General features: G+C 45.1%; 1 protein-coding gene across 1 annotated transcript in view; it reads left to right on the plus strand.

The window, feature by feature from the left end:
• Nucleotides 1-3131: 3131 nt before the first annotated feature.
• LOC141201456 (uncharacterized) overlaps nt 3132-17955 on the plus strand; it is a 29567-nt gene continuing 14743 nt past the window's right edge. The window contains exons 1-4 of the mRNA XM_073663447.1: nt 3132-3197; nt 17240-17390; nt 17520-17699; nt 17782-17905. Coding sequence (XP_073519548.1) covers nt 3172-3197; nt 17240-17390; nt 17520-17699; nt 17782-17905 — 481 coding nt within the window. The 5' untranslated portion in view covers nt 3132-3171. The remainder of the gene's footprint in view (nt 3198-17239; nt 17391-17519; nt 17700-17781; nt 17906-17955) is intronic.

Consider the following 17955-nt stretch of genomic DNA (forward strand, 5'->3'; position numbering starts at 1 on the left):
AGTAAAGCAGAGCGAAACCGCAGGTGCGGTGGACAAGGTAGAGCAGATCGAAACTGCCGGAGCGGTGGACTAGGCAGAGCAGGAAGGAACCGCCAGAGCGGTGGACAAGGCAGAGCAGAGCGAAACCGATGCTGCGGTGAGCAAGCGGAGCAGAGCGAAACCGCAGGTGCGGTGGACAAGGCAGAGCAGAGCGAAACCGCCGGAGCGGTGGACAAGGCAGAGCAAAGAGGAACCGCCGGAGCGGTGGACAAGGCAGAGCAGAGCGAAACCGCTGGTGCGGTGAGCAAGCGGAGCAGAGCGAAACCGCAGGTGCGGTGAGCAAGGCTGAGCAGAGCGAAACCGCCCGAGCGGTGGACAAGGCAGAGTAGAGAGGAACCGCCGGAGCGGTGGACAAGGCAGAGCAGAGAGGAACCGCCGGAGCGGTGAGCAAGCAGGGCAGAGCGAAACCGCCAGAGCGGTAAACAAGGTAGAGCGGAGCAAAACCGCCGGAGCGGTGGACAAGGCAGGGCAGAGCGAAACCGCCGGAGCGGTGGGCAAGGCAGAGCAGAGAGAAACTGCCAGAGCGGTGGACAAGGCAGAGCAGAACGAAACCGCAGGAGTGGTGGGCAAGACAGAGCAGAGAGAAACCGCCAGAGCGGTGGACAAGGCAGAGATGACAGGGCTCTGTTCACATGGAACAGACTGGAAGGGACAAGCAGAACCATATACGCACAAGGTACTTACAATGAAGTAGCGAGTGGACTACAAACAGAAGTACAGAGACAACGAGTTGGAGTTAGGTGCAGGTTCAGACACTGCAGGAACAGGGAAGGTACGGACATAGAGACAAACAGGTAACAGGCTAGGAGACAGTTCAGACAGGAACTGACACTGCAACGAGATACAGGAACGAGCCTGGGTATACTTAAAAAACCTGGAGAATGTCTCTGCATTAGGTAATCCTCTGACAATGTTAAGAGGGATCCCATGTACTCTTACTTTATGCGAATTAAAAAACCTGGAGAATGTCTCTGCATTAGGTAATCCTCTGACAAAGGAACAAAATGAGCCCGTTTAATGAATCAGTCAATGACCACCCAAAGACAGTCTTCCCACCAGGCAGAGGCAAATCCGTGATGAAATCCATGGACAGATGAGTTCACTGTCTTTCTGGAATTGCAATGGAGCCAATACTCCACCTGGACTGTTATGACAAACTTTAGCATGTGCGCAAACTACACAAGCAGATACAAAATCTTTAATATAATTATTCATAGATGGCCAGCAAAAAAGCCTAATAATAGCTTTCTGCTTAGCTGTGAACCGCGGATGACCACTCATGATTAAATCATGAAACTCTTGCAACAGACGCAATCTTAGGTACACAACTACAAATAATTTGGACCTAGGCGTGGCGAAAGGAGCAAACGATTGGACTTTACGGATCTCCGCTTCAACCTCCAACGATATCACAGAAACCACAATGCCCTCAGGGAGAATGGAGGTTTTGGAGAAGAAACAGAACTAAAACTGCTTGGACCTCGGCCTGAAAGTGATAGAGAAATTGAATCTAGAGAAAAATAAGGACCCTCTGGCCTGTCTAGGAGTTAGCCATTTAGCTGATTCAATAAACGCTAAATTCTTCTGGTCAGTGACCACAGTGATTTGATGAACTTCTCCCTCCAGAAAATGTCTTAAAACCTTAAAGGCTAATTTAACAACGAGTAACTCACAATTCCCAACAGCATAATTTCTTTCAGCAGATGAAAATTTTCTTAATAAAAAAACACATGGCCACAAATTGGTCAGAGTCTCGGAACATAAAACGGCCCCTACCCCGACCTCCGAAACATCCACCTCCACAATGAATGGTTCTTGGAGATGGGGTTGGATTAGAACAGGAGCAGACAAACACTCCTTCAATTTATCAAAAGCCCCAATAGCATCCGGTGGCCAAACCTTGAGATCTGCCACCTTACGTGTGACGTCAGTAATCTGAGAAAAAAAAACTAAAGAATTTCCTATAATAGTTGGAGAATCCTACAAAATGTTGCAACACTTTCAGGTCACTAGGTTGGACCCAATCTATTATGGCTTTCACCTTCCCAGGATCCATCGTAAACCCATCAGCCGATAAAATGACCCGGGAATGAAACTTTCTGAACAGAAAAAAAAACATTTCTCAATTTCAGCAAAGAAAGAAAGAATTCTCCCTCAATCTTTCTAAAACAACACGGACATGTTCCTGGTGAGAATCCAAATTAGGAGAGAAAATTCTCTATCATCAAGATAAATCACAAGAAATCTCCCAAAGTAATCAGAGAAATATCATTCAGAGAGTTGTGAAATTCTGTTGGTGCATTGGAGAATCCAAATGGCAGAACGAGATTATCGAATAAAGCCTCTGCTCCGTACAGATCGTACACACATAGCTCCGCTCCTTACACGTCGTACACACATGGCTCCACTCCGCATGCCTCGTACACACGTGGCTCCGCTCTGTACACCTTGTACACACGCGGCTCCGCTCCGTACACCTCGTACACGCGCGGCTCCGCTTCGTACACATCGTACACGCGCGGCTCCGCTTCGTACACATCGTACACGCGCGGCTCCGCTTCGTACACGTCGTACACGCGCGGCTCAGCTCCGTACACGTCGTACACGCGCTGCTCAGCTCCGTACACGTCGTACACGCGCGGCTCAGCTCCGTACACGTCGTACACGCGCGGCTCCGCTCCCTACGCCTCGTACAAGCACGGCTCCGCTCCATACGCCTCGTACACGCACGGCTCCGCTCCGTACGCCTCGTACACGCGCGGCTCCGCTCCGTACACCTCGTAGACACACGGCTCTGCTCCGTACGCCTCGTACACGCGCGGCTCTGCTCCGTACACCTCGTACACACACGGCTCTGCTCCGTACGCCTCGTACACGCGCGGCTCCGCTACGTACGCCTCGTACACACGCGGCTCTGCTCCGTACGCCTCGTACACGCGCGGCTCCGCTCCGTACACCTCGTACACTTGGGAACGCTCCGCACGCTCATCCAGCACAAACTTCAGCTCATCCAGCACCATGACAACCAGCACAGCAGAGTCCTGCATCCACTGAGGCCCCTGATCATGTGACCCCTGACTCCTCCCCTCCTGTGACCTCATCACAGCTCCTGTGCGCACAGAGCAGCAATATATGTGGTGGCGGCTCTGCAGGTGGAGGTATGTGGAGACCCCATTACTGGGCGCAGGGGGCATTAACCCCTTCAGCACGGAGACTCTTTTGGGGTCTTGTGTTGCCCCTTTATAAGAATCATAAGGTTTTTGTTCTGTTTCCTGTAATAGATACATACGACCCAACTATGGAGACAGGAAGGGAGGAAACAGATTGTTCTCATAGTACAGGACCCCTTTACTGGCCCCACAGTGTAATGCCCCCATTATACCCCTTATACAGGATGTGTAATGCCCCCATTATACCCCTTATACAGGATGTATGATGCCCCCCACACAGTGTAATGCCCCCATTACGCCCCTTATGCAGTGTGTAATGCCCCCATTATGCCCCTTATGCAGGATGTGTGATGCCCCCACAGTGTAATGCCCCATTATGCCCCTTATGCAGTATGTATGATGCCCCCACACATTGTAATGCCCCCATTATGCCCCATATACAGTGTGTATGATGCCCCCACACAGTGTAATGCCCCCATTATGCCCCTTATGCAGTATGTATGATGCCCCCACACAGTGTAATGCCCCATTATGCCCCTTATGAAGGATGTATGATGCCCCCACACAGTGTAATGCCCCTTATGCAGTATGTATGATGCCCCCACACAGTGTAATGCCCCCATTATGCCCCTTATGCAGTGTGTATGATGCCCCCACAGTGTAATACCCCCATTATGCCCCTTATGCAGTATGTATGATGCCCCCACACAGTGTAATGCCCCCATTATTCCTCTTATTCAGTATGTATGATGCCCCCACACAGTGTAATGCCCCCATTATGCCCCTTATGCAGGATGTATGATGCCCCCACACAGTGTAATGCCCCCATTATGCCCCTTATTCAGGATGTATGATGCCCCCACAGTGTAATGCCCCCATTATGCCCCTTATGCAGTATGTATGATGCCCCCACACAGTGTAATGCCCCCATTATGCCCCTTATGCAGTATGTATGATGCCCCCACACAGTGTAATGCCCCCATTATGCCCCTTATGCAGTATGTATGATGACCGCACACAGTGTAATGCCCCCATTTTGCCCCTTATGCAGTATGTATGATGACCCCACACAGTGTAATTCCCCCATTATGCCCCTTATGCAGTATGTATGATGACCCCACACAGTGTAATGCCCCCATTATGCCCCTTATGCAGTATGTATGATGACCCCACACAGTGTAATGCCCCCATTATGCTACTTAAGCAGGATGTATGATGCCCCCACACAGTGTAATGCCCCCATTATGCCCCTTATGCAGGATGTATGATGCCCCCACACAGTGTAATGCCCCCATTATTCCCCTTATGCAGTATGTATGATGCCCCCACACAGTTTAATGCCCCCATTATGCCCCTTATGCATGATGTATGATGCCCCCACACAGTGTAATGCCCCCATTATGCCCCTTATGCAGTCTGTATGATGACCCCACACAATGTAATGCCCCCATTATGCCCCTTATGCAGTATGTATCATGCCCCCACACAGTGTAATGCCCCCATTACGCCCCTTATGCAGTATGTATGATGCCCCCCACACAGTGTAATGCCCCCATTATGCCCCTTTTGCAGTATGTATGATGCCCCCACACAGTGTAATGCCCCCTTTATGCCCCTTATGCAGTATGTATGATGCTCCCACACAGTGTAATGCCCCCATTATGCACCTTATGCAGTATGTATTATGCCCCCACAGTGTAATGCCCCCATTATACCCCTTTTTTGGCAGTATAGGTACCGTCCCAATTTAGGGTCACCTTGCCGCTGGTGGGACGGCTTGTATACTTTTTTTGATCAAAAATAGTTCACTAAGTACCCTATATTTATTATGCAACTTTGCTTTACATTTATATATAATGATGGTAGGGTATGAGATATAATTTTGTCTTTTGTCTTTTGCAGGTTTTGCTTCTTTTTGCTAGTGTGAACATGCTCCTAATTCTTGCATGTCTACCATCTTAGACCTCAGTTCACATTGCTTGGTTTTTTATCTTGTTTGCATTCTGTGCAATTTAAGGGTGTGGCATTCCCTTTTGTTGAGCTGACTGGTATATATGTAGCTTACCACGGGCCTGGGTGGTCTGGAGTTGGGACCCGGTCCTATTTGTCTACCCTTTTATATGCATTGCTTCAACTTTGATATACAGTAAGGTTTTTAATATAGGCAGTATAGGTACCGTCCCAATTTAGGGTCACCTTGCCGCTGGTGGGACGGCTTGTATACTTTTTTTGATCAAAAATAGTTCACTAAGTACCCTATATTTATTATGCAACTTTGCTTTACATTTATATATAATGATGGTAGGGTATGAGATATATTTTTGTCTTTTGTCTTTTGCAGGTTTTGCTTCTTTTTGCTAGTGTGAACATGCTCCTAATTCTTGCATGTCTACCATCTTAGACCTCAGTTCACATTGCTTGGTTTTTTATCTTGTTTGCATTCTGTGCAATTTAAGGGTGTGGCATTCCCTTTTGTTGAGCTGACTGGTATATATGTAGCTTACCACGGGCCTGGGTGGTCTGGAGTTGGGACCCGGTCCTATTTGTCTACCCTTTTATATGCATTGCTTCAACTTTGATATACAGTAAGGTTTTTAATATAGGCAGTATAGGTACCGTCCCAATTTAGGGTCACCTTGCCGCTGGTGGGACGGCTTGTATACTTTTTTTGATCAAAAATAGTTCACTAAGTACCCTATATTTATTATGCAACTTTGCTTTACATTTATATATAATGATGGTAGGGTATGAGATATATTTTTGTCTTTTGCAGGTTTTGCTTCTTTTTGCTAGTGTGAACATGCTCCTAATTCTTGCATGTCTACCATCTTAGACCTCAGTTCACATTGCTTGGTTTTTTATCTTGTTTGCATTCTGTGCAATTTAAGGGTGTGGCATTCCCTTTTGTTGAGCTGACTGGTATATATGTAGCTTACCACGGGCCTGGGTGGTCTGGAGTTGGGACCCGGTCCTATTTGTCTACCCTTTTATATGCATTGCTTCAACTTTGATATACAGTAAGGTTTTTAATATAGGCAGTATAGGTACCGTCCCAATTTAGGGTCACCTTGCCGCTGGTGGGACGGCTTGTATACTTTTTTTGATCAAAAATAGTTCACTAAGTACCCTATATTTATTATGCAACTTTGCTTTACATTTATATATAATGATGGTAGGGTATGAGATATATTTTTGTCTTTTGTCTTTTGCAGGTTTTACCTTATGCAGTATGTATTATGCCCCCACAGTGTAATGCCCCCATTATACCCCTTTTTTGGCCCCACGTAGTGTAATGTTCCCATAGTACCGCCATCCCCCCACACAGTATAATCAGAGTTATAGCTAAGGTCTAATGGGGACCCGTTGCGAGATTTCGACCACCCCCCATCCTGATATATACAGTGGGTATGGAAATTATTCAGACCCCTTTACATTTTTCACTCTGTTTCATTGCAGCCTTTTGGTAAATTGTAAAAAGTTATTTTTTTTTCTCATTAATGTACACTCTGCACCCCATCTTGACTGAAAAAAAAATGTAGAAATTTTTGCAAATTTATTAAAAAAGAAAAACTTAAATATCACATGGTCATAAGTATTCAGACCCTTTGCTCAGACACTCATATTTAAGTCACATGCTGTCCATTTCCTTGTGACCCTCCTTGAGATGGTTCTACTCCTTCATTGGAGTCCAGCTGTGTTTAATTACACTGATAGGACTTGATTTGGAAAGGCACACACCTGTCTATATAAGACCTCACAGCTCACAGTGCATGTCAGACCAAATGAGAATCATGAACTCAGAGACAGAATTGTGGCAAGGCACAGATCTGGCCAAGGTTACGAAAGAATTTCTGCATTACTCAAGGTTCCTAAGAGCACAGTTGCCTCCATAATCCTTAAATGGAAGAAGTTTTGGACCACCAGAAGTCTTCCTAGACCTGGCCGTCCTGCCAAACTGAGCAATCGTGGGAGAAGAGCCTTGGTGAGAGAGGTAAAGAAGAACCCCAAGATCACTGTGGCTGATCTCCAGAGATGCAGTAGGGAGATGGGAGAAAGTTCCATAAAGCCAACTATCACTTATGCCCTCCACCAGTCGGGCCTTTATGGCAAAGTGGCCCCACCGAAGCCTCTCCTCAGTGCAAGACATATGAAAGCCTGCATAGAGTTTGCTCAAAAACACATGAAGGACTCCCAGACTATGAGAAATAAGATTCTCTGGTCTGATGAGATGAACATAGAACTTTTTGGTGATAATTCTAAGTGGTATGTGTGGAGAAAACCAGGCACTGCTCATCTCCTGCCCAATACAATCCCAACAGTGAAACATGGTGGTGGCAGCATCATGCTATGGGGGTGTTTTTCAGCTGCAGCGACAGGACGACTGATTGCAATTGAAGGAAACATGAATGCGGCCAAGTACAGAGATATCCTGGATGAAAACCTCTTCAGACTTGGCCGAAGGTTCACCTTCCAACAAAACAATGACCCTAAGCACACAACTAAAATAACAAAGGAGTGGCTTCAGAGTAACTCTGTGACCATTCTTGACTGGCCCAGCCAGAGCCCTGACCTAAACCCAATTGAGCATCTCTGGAGAGACCTGAAAATGGCTGTCCACCAACGTTCACCATCCAACCTGATGGAACTGGAGAGAATCTGCAAGGAAGAATGGCAGAGGATCCCCAAATCCAGGTGTGAAAAACTTGTTACATCATTCCCAAGAAGACTCATGGCTGTACTAGCTGAAAAGAGTGCTTCTACTCAATACTGAGCAAAGGGTCTGAATACTTATGACCATGTGATTTTTCAGTTTTTCTTTTTTCAGAAATTTGGAAAAATTTCTACATTTCTTGTTTTTTTTTTCAGTCAAGATGGGGTGCAGAGTGTACTTTAATGGGAAAAAAATATGAACTTTTTAGAATTTACCAAATGGCTGCAATGAAACAAAGAGTGAAAAATTTAAAGGGGTCTGAATACTCTCCGTACCCACTGTATATGTATGTCCCTTATCCTAGGCCCCATCCTGGTATATGTCCCCTGTGCTGCCTCTGTTCTTTAGTGTATAGAAAAAATAAACTATTACACTCACCAGGGGCGAACATAGAAGTGATGGGGCCCCATAACAGAAGTACAGTGCATTGTGAAAGTATTTGGCCCCCTTGAACTTTTCTACTTTTTGCCACATTTCTGGCTTCAAACCTAAAGATATAAAATTCTAATTTTTTGGGGGGAAGAATCAACAAGAAGTGGATCTCTGAATGATCCAGTGTTGTCCTAAATGACTGGTAATTATAAGTAGAATCCACCTGTGTGTAATCAAGTCTCCGTATAAATGCACCTGCTCTGTGATAGTCTCAGGGTTCTGTTTCAAGTGCAGAGAGCATCATGAAGACCAAGGAACACACAAGGCAGGTCCGAGATACTGTTGTGGCGAAGTTTAAAGCCGGATTTGGATACAAAAAGATTTCCCAAGTTTTAAACATCTCAAGGAGCACTGTGCAAGCGATCATATTGAAATGGAAGGAGTATCCGACCACTGCAAATCTACCAAGACCTGGCCGTCCCTCTAAACTTTCATTTCGAACAAGAAGACTGAACAGAGATGCAGCCAAAAGTCCCATGATGACTCTGGATGAACTGCAGAGATCTACAGCTGAGGTGGGGGAGTCTGTCCATAGGACAACAATCAGTGGTACACTGCACAAATCTGGCCTTTATGGAAGAGTGGCAAGAAGAAAGCCATTTCTCAAAGGTATCTGACGCGCCCCCTGGGCAGTGGGGTACTCGGTAGCCGGGCCGGTCGTTGCTAGGGGAGATGTCACAGTGACGGTGACCCGCTCCATGACCCAGGGCTGTCAATAAAAGGGGATTTTATAGTTTTTATATTTAATGTTCGTGAATACGAGCAAAAAGTGGTAAAGTGTAATATAAAAATTAACTTTTATTTATCTATTTAAAAATAGTAGTGAATAAATAGAATTAGTATAAAACTCTTATAAGAAAGAAGCGATAGCAAGTCTTGCAAACAGTACTTAGCCGCCTATAAAAAAGTAAATCTGTGGAACTGGTAACACTCCTAGTATGGTTCCTTCTGACACAGGAAACTAACGGACCACAGGTGTGTAACACTATAGACCATAACCTCAATTCCAACTAAGTTGTTCTGGTCCAAACTAAAGAGAAGACTGTCATACAATAAATGTTTCTTTAAATATACAACAAAGCATATTGAACAGACAGGTATACATCAAGAATCTCCTACACCCATGACTTTAATTCAGAAATGGGTGAGGAAAAGAGGAAGATAGACCAATTGTAATGTAGAGTCTAGATGTGACATAAAATACCTGGTGAATAATTAATATATAGAACAATCTCACCGTTAGAATGTCAGTATCATCGCTGTTGACTCATATCTATGCAATTCTAAGGAGAACCCTTTGGAAGTGGCATTATCCAGTAGAGTGCAGGACTCATTTCCTCTAGAAGGACTCAGACCAACAGGGTGAGTGGTGCCCTCCCGACGCGTTTCCTCATGTTACTGATTCATCAGGGGAGAGAGCAGTAGTACTAATGGGTCTATCGGCCCGAAATGGAGATGGCACGGCTGCTAAGTAGTGCCCGCGCTTCTTTTAAATATGCCGGTATTACTGCGCTACATCGGTAACGTCACTTCCGGTTTCCGGCCCCTCAACTTCCGGTATTTGGAGCGCATGAGCCGGCAAATGACATGCAAACGTCGTTTCCGATGACGCGAGCCTCCGACTGGGCGGACGCTTGCTGTGTTGTGATGGTAACCTGATGTACATCAACCAGACACGACTGCGGAATATCAGGTAAATATACTATTTGCCCGGGTCCATCAGGTCACCATTAGGATAATTCGGCTTACGGGATGATTTAAAATGGAAACATCATGCAGCGCCCTAGGTAGAGTGGGAAAAAAACGGTTTGTCACGGGGTTCAAGGATCAGGGAGGGGTACAGAGGAAATGATTAATCAGTTCCCGAGGCACAATACTCTCACACGTAGATCAGTTGGAACATGTAGGTGAAGACTTTATACATAGTCATAAAACCGTCTGACAAAGGCGGAAATGTTGTCATTATTCGGGCTGATAGACCCATTAGTACTACTGCTCTCTCCCCTGATGAATCAGTAACATGAGGAAACGCGTCGGGAGAGCACCCCTCACCCTGTTGGTCTGAGTCCTTCCAGAGGAAATGAGTCCTGCACTCTACTGGATATTGCCACTTCCAAAGGGTTCTCCTTAGAATTGCATAGATATGAGTCAACAGCGATGATACTGACATTCTAACGGTGAGATTGTTCTATATATTAATTATTCACCAGGTATTTTATGTCACATCTAGACTCTACATTACAATTGGTCTATCTTCCTCTTTTCCTCACCCATTTCTGAATTAAAGTCATGGGTGTAGGAGATTCTTGATGTATACCTGTCTGTTCAATATGCTTTGTTGTATATTTAAAGAAACATTTATTGTATGACAGTCTTCTCTTTAGTTTGGACCAGAACAACTTATTTGGAATTGAGGTGGTTGTCTATAGTGTTACACACCTGTGGTCCGTTAGGTTCCTGTGTCAGAAGGAACTATACTAGGAGTGTTACCAGTTCCACAGATTTACTTTTTTATAGGCGGCTAAGTACCGTTTGCAAGACTTGCTATCGCTTCTTTCTTATATGAGTTTTATACTAATTCTATTTATTCACTACTATTTTTAAATAGATAAATAAAAGTTAATTTTTATATTACACTTTGCCACTTTTTGCTCGTCGTTCTATTGAATACTTGTGGTTTATATCCCTTTGCTGATATTTTAATGTTCGTGACGCCACCTGTGGTATGCGACTGTATGGAGCAGGTCCTCTGGAGCTGTTGGTAATGCAGCAGAGTTTGTTCAGCTCTCCACAGGTAGAGCTAAGCTCCAGGGCCTTGCTGTGGTGACTATAGATGAGGTAGATGTTGTTGTGCAGTGTGGTGCAGGGGATGATGGCGCAGCAATAATTCACAGAGACAGTGGGGTGCAGTCTTCAAGGTTTACTCACGCTTATCACGTTGCTCCTGGTTACAACTGCAGATTATAACCACCCAAGTCGTCCTGCATTCACCATGGGAGAGGTTCAGCAATCCCTTAGGTAATTCAAGAGCACTTAACGGGACCCCTTTCTGTGTGCCTTTCTCAGTCATCTTCCTGGGCTGGCTCTCACCCTCCTGCCCTGCGCCTCGCAAACAGTGTGCCAAGCCGGTAACCTCAGATCTTAGCGGGCAACCTGGAGTTCCATGTATCCTGTGTGGCTACCTTTTTGGCGATTAATTGTGGCTGTGGCAACTGCACCCTGAAAATGTATGTAGAAGCCTCCGGTTTCTAGCTGAATATGGCAATTCCGACTAGTTAGGGGCCGGTCTCCTCTGCGGCTTGATCCCTCCACATCCTGGTAGATTCGGGCGTACGGGTGGCCTCCAGCACTTCCTGTACCCCTAGGATCCCCTCTTTCCTTCTTGGAGCCTTCTTTCCTGCTCCTCTCCTCTCCTCTCCTCTCCTCTCCTCTCCTCTCCTCTCCTCTCTGTTCAGTCAGTCTCCACTCCTGGGCCTCTCTCACTCAGGCACGCTCCTCCTGAGCAGAGCTCCTGCGGAGCTCCTGCTCCCACTACTTCTCCTCTCACTGTCTTCTCTGACTCAACCCCTTCTAGATGGTTCCATCCCTTTTTATACTACTCCTGAAGTGCTCCCCTGATCTTCTTCCTCCACCCACACCCACTACATTGTTCTGCCCTCCAGTTAGGGACCAGGGACTGTGCTCTCCTTTAGGAGCAATCTCGCCCTGCCCTCTGAAGTGGAGTGTAATGCATGCTAGTGTGTGGGTTCCGGGCAGTACTCCATCGTTACCTGAGAGTGAGATACTACACCTCTCGGTGAGATGCAGTACCTCTGTGGCGACTGAACCCGCAGGGGTGCCACATATCCATAAAAAGTCTCGTTTGAAGTTTGCCACCTGCCACCTGGGAGAATCACCAAACATGTGGAATAAGGTGCTCTGGTCAGCTGAAACCAAAATCAAACTTTTTGGCCACAATGCAAAACGATATGTTTGGCGTAAAAGCAACACAGCTCATCACCCTCAAAACACCATCCCCACTGTCAAACATGGTGGTGGCAGCATCATGGTTTGGGCCTGCTTTTCTTCAGCAGGGACAGGGAAGATGGTTAAAATTGATGGGAAGATGGACGGAGCCAAAAACAGGACCATTCTGGATGAAAACCTGTTGGAGACCTGAGACTGGGACAGAGATTTATCTTCCAAATAGACAATGATCCCAAACATAAAGCGAAACCTACAATGGATTTGTTCAAAAATATACGTATCCAGGTGTTAGAATGGCCAAGTCAAAGTCCAGACCTGAATCCAATCAAGAATCTGTGGAAAGAGCTGAAAACTGCTGTTCACAAACGCTCTCCATCCAACCTCAATGAGCTCGAGCTGTTTTGCAAAGAAGAATAGGCAAGAATTTCAGCCTCTCGATGTGCAAAACTGATAGAGACATACCCCAAGCAACTTCCAGCTGTAATCACAGCAAAAGGTGGCGCTACTAAGTATTAACTCAAGGGGGCCGAATAATATTGCACGCCCCACTTTTCAGTTTTTATTTTTTTTTAAAAGTTTAAAATATCCAATAAATTTCATTCCACTTCACGATTGTGTCCCACTTGTTGTTGATTCTTCCCCCCCAAAAATAGAATTTTATATCTTTGAAGCCAGAAATGTGGCAAAAGGTAGAAAAGTTCAAGGGGGCCAAATACTTTCACAATGCACGATATAATGCACTCCCCATAATCCTCCATACAGTATAATGCACAGCCCATAGTCATCCATGTGGTATATTGCACAGCCCATAGTCCATATATGTAGTATAATGCACAGCCCGTTGTCCGTACATGTCGCATAATACACACCCCATGGTCCTTGCATGTAGTATAATGCACAGCCCATAGTCCGTACATGTAATATAATGCACAGCCCATAGTCCGTACATGTAGCATAATACACAGCCCATGGTCCTTGCATGTAGTATAATGCACAGCCCATAGTCCGTACATGTAGTATAATGCACAGCCCATAGTCCGTACATGTAGTATAATGCACAGCCCATAGTCCGTACATGTAGTATAATGCACAGCCCATAGTCCGTACATGTAGTATAATGCACAGCCCATAGTCCGTACATGTAGTATAATGCACAGCCCATAGTCCGTACATGTAGTATAATGCACAGCCCATAGTCCGTACATGTAGCATAATGCACAACCCATAGTCATCCATGTAGTATAATGCACAACCCATAGTCCATACATGTAGTATAATGCACTGCCCATAGTCATCCATGTAGTATATGCACAGCCCATAGTCCATACATGTAGTATAATGCACAGCCCATACATGTAGTGTAATGCACAGCCCATAGTCCACACATTTAGTATAATGGTCCACCCATAGTCATACATGTAGTATAATGCACAGCCCATAGTCATACATGTAGTATAATGCCCAGCCCACCGTCATACATGTAGTATAATGCACAGCCCACAGTCCATACATGTAGTATAATGCACTCCCCATAATCCTCCATACAGTATAATGCCCAGCCCACCGTCATCCATGTAGTATAATGCACAGCCCATAGTCGTACATGTAGTATAATGCACAGCCCACAGTCCATACATGTAGTATAATGCACAGCCCATAGTCATCCATGTAGTATAATGCCCAGCCCACCGTCATCCATGTAGTATAATGCCCAGCCCATAGTCATACATGTAGTATAATGCACAGCCCACAGTCATACATGTAGTATAATGCACAGCCCACAGTCATACATGTAGTATAATGCACAGCCCACAGTCATACATGTAGTATAATGCACTGCCCATAGTCATCCATGTAGTATATGCACAGCCCATAGTCCATACATGTAGTATAATGCACAGCCCATACATGTAGTGTAATGCACAGCCCATAGTCCACACATTTAGTATAATGGTCCACCCATAGTCATACATGTAGTATAATGCACAGCCCATAGTCATACATGTAGTATAATGCCCAGCCCACCATCATCCATGTAGTATAATGCCCAGCCCATAGTCATACATGTAGTATAATGCACAGCCCACAGTCCATACATGTAGTATAATGCACTCCCCATAATCCTCCATACAGTATAATGCCCAGCCCACCGTCATCCATGTAGTATAATGCACAGCCCATAGTCATACATGTAGTATAATGCACAGCCCACAGTCCATACATGTAGTATAATGCACAGCCCACAGTCCATACATGTAGTATAATGCACAGCCCATAGTCCGTACATGTAGTATAATGCACAGCCCATAGTCATCCATGTAGTATAATGCCCAGCCCATAGTCATACATGTAGTATAATGCACAGCCCACAGTCCATACATGTAGTATAATGCACAGCCCATAATCCACACATGTAGTATAATGCACAGCCCATAATCCACACATGTAGTATAATGCACAGCCCATACTCATACATGTAGTATAATGTACAGCCCACAGTCATCCATGCAGTATAATGCACAGCCCACAGTCATCCATGCAGTATAATGCACAGCCCACAGTCATCCATGTAGTATAATGCACAGCCCATAGTCATCCATGTAGTATAATGCACAGCCCATAGTCATCCATGTAGTATAATGCACAGCCCACAGTCATCCATGTAGTATAATGCACAGCCCATAATCCACACATGTAGTATAATGCACAGCCCACAGTCATACATGTAGTATAATGCACAGCCCATACTCATACATGTAGTATAATGTACAGCCCACAGTCATCCATGCAGTATAATGCACAGCTCATACTCTTACATGTAGTAGTATAATGCACAGTCCATACTCTTACATGTAGTAGTATGGCCAAGGGCACCGTGTACTCGCTGATTTAAAAAAACAATAACATTATATTCACCTTCTCTTCGCTCCCTCGCCGCGCGGTGTCTTTTTCTGGAGCTGCCGCTGACTTCAGCTGGAAGCGACAGGAGAGCATGATGTTACTTCCATGCGCCCCTAATGACGTACATGCCGATGTCAGCTGCTGGCCTCTGATTGGTCGGCAGCGTGTATTGTGGCACTAAGCTGAATGTCAGTCCGAGAACACACATCCTGCTGAAGCAGGGGTTGGTGTTGGCTTGGCCCGGTCACAGGAGCGACTGCGGTCATTAATCCTCTCATAGTACCTCTATTTCCCCACACTGTATAATGTTCACAGTACCGCCATCTTCCCACATACAGTATAATGTTCCCACAGTCCCGCAATCTTCCCACATACAGTATAATGTCACAGTCCCGCCATCTTCCCACATACAATATAATATTCCCACATTACCACCATCCCCCTCACTTACAGTATAATGATCCCACAGTGCCGCCATCCCCAATTTTATTTTATGTTTTAACACTTGGTTTTCTTTTTTTGGTGTTTTTCATGTAATATATGGAAGCCTACATAAAAATGCTAAAAGAAACATAATATCCATGAAGAAAAAACACTGTACAAGGAGACATTAGCATCAAATAACTCCTGTCTTGGTGTTCTTACAAACAAGCTCTTATAAATGAGATGTAACGTGATAAAAGATTACAACCTGGGAAAGACGGGAAACATTCATACAGACAGTCGGTGATGATGTAGTTAGTGACGGACTCTGGCCAACTTTGTTTCTAGAGCCGTATTAGAAGATGAAGATGTCGTCCTCATCATGAAGTTGTTATTTCTCATGTCACGTGTAATGTATATGACGAGAATTAGCGTTATGGGAGATGAGTCTATCAGAAACGTATTCAGCTGCAGACTCCGAGGAAGAAACTGCTTGTTGTCTGTGGTCTAAAATATATAGCTTTTATTAGTACGTCAGGGACAAAAGCAGAATGTTGTAAAATAATAAAATTACCATTGCTGCTTGGGTTTCTGGGTGATTCTTACTGAAGCAGTGGCCAAATTAGCCAGTGATTGGAAGTACGGAGGAGATGTCTAAGGCTGTGTGCCCACGATGCGTTTTTTAAGCGTTTCCACCGCAGCAAAAACGCTTCAGAAACGCTTAAAAAATGCATGGTAGAAGGCCTGCCATGTTCCCCAATGATAATCCGCATGTGGTGTGCACATGCTGCGGAAATTTCCGCTACGGGTTATCATTGTGGAAAAAAATGCATTTTCACCGCCATTGACTAGCATTGGAACGCATGGATTACACATTACTACATCTGTAGATGCGTCTTCCATGCATTCTAATGTGCGGATGGTACCCAGGTGTGGAGGAGAGGAAACTCTCCTCCGGACCTGGGTACCATAGAACATGTAAAAAAAAGAATAAAATAAAAAATAAAGATTATACTTACCTTCTGGCGGCCCGCACTACGCTCGTCCTCCTTTGCCGGCATCTCGCGATGAACTGTAGGACCTGCGCTGACGTCATAGTCATGTGACAGCAGGTCCTTCAGTACAGTGCACCACCAGTTGCCTGCAGCCACGACGGAGCGAAGCAAGACTGCGGGGGCCATCGGAGTGTAAGTATATATTTATTTTTTTATTTTTTGACATTCTTTGGGGGTTACACTATATAAATCCATGTCTGTTGCATGGATTTATATAGTGTAACCAAGTTGTCAAGCACTTTCCAAGTGATGCTAAAATCGCTTGGAAAGCGGTTGTCAACCCTCATACGGAAATGCATGTGAAGAACGCTTCACATCCACATGTCTTTGGCAGGACATGCTCAGGAAAAAATCCTGAGCATTTCTGCATCGTGGGCACATAGCCTAAGTCAGCAATTCAACTTGTGTTCCAATCCATAAAAGACTAGAGAATACAACATCTACGCATTCTATCTCCTGATATATTTCCCTTATTGTCTCCAGTAATTGTATTAATACACAGAATTCTTTATGATGTTACATCGGCTCTTCTTCTCATTCAGGTCTCTACAATATCAGATCCTCTCAGTGAAGATCTTCTATATTAAGAGAATTTTTCTGAATCACCTATCAATGATGGATATGGACAGAGACAAGATGGCGGAGAGGATATTACACCTCACCCTTGAGATCCTCTTTCGGCTTACTGGAGAGGTGAGAGATTCTGATGACGTCACATTACATCATTCTTATCTATGGGAATAACAGATGGACAGAACTGGAGAGGTGAGGACTCTGGAAATGTCTGGAGTGAGATTTATTAATGTTTCTCTCCATAACTAGGGTTACACAGTAGTGAAGAAGACCTCTAGTGAGCGCTGTCAGGACCCTGTGTCTGAGAGAAGGGGAAGACCCCTGTGCCCAATTACTGGACCTCAGTCTCACCCCCTGATACAGGAGGACATCAATGACCAGAAGATCCTAGAACTCACCTTCAAGATGATTGAGCTGCTGATTGGAGAGGTGACACTATTTGGAATGCTGGGACATTATACTGTAATGCTATGAAGGGATCGGGGGATGACGATATCATTGTATGTGTCAGGTTCCTATAAGGTGTCAGGATGTGGCTGTCTATTTCTCCATGGAGGAGTGGGAGTATATAGAAGGACACAAAGATCTGTACAAGGACATCATGATGGAGATTCCCGAGCCCCTCACATCACCAGGTAATAGACAGGACTAAATACACACGGCCTATAAATATTTGTATGTAAAG

Source organism: Phyllobates terribilis, unplaced genomic scaffold (assembly GCF_046119375.1).
Source record: "Phyllobates terribilis strain yellow unplaced genomic scaffold, ASM4611937v1 Scaffold_116__1_contigs__length_5312468, whole genome shotgun sequence".
In the NCBI taxonomy this organism is placed as follows: domain Eukaryota; kingdom Metazoa; phylum Chordata; class Amphibia; order Anura; family Dendrobatidae; genus Phyllobates; species Phyllobates terribilis.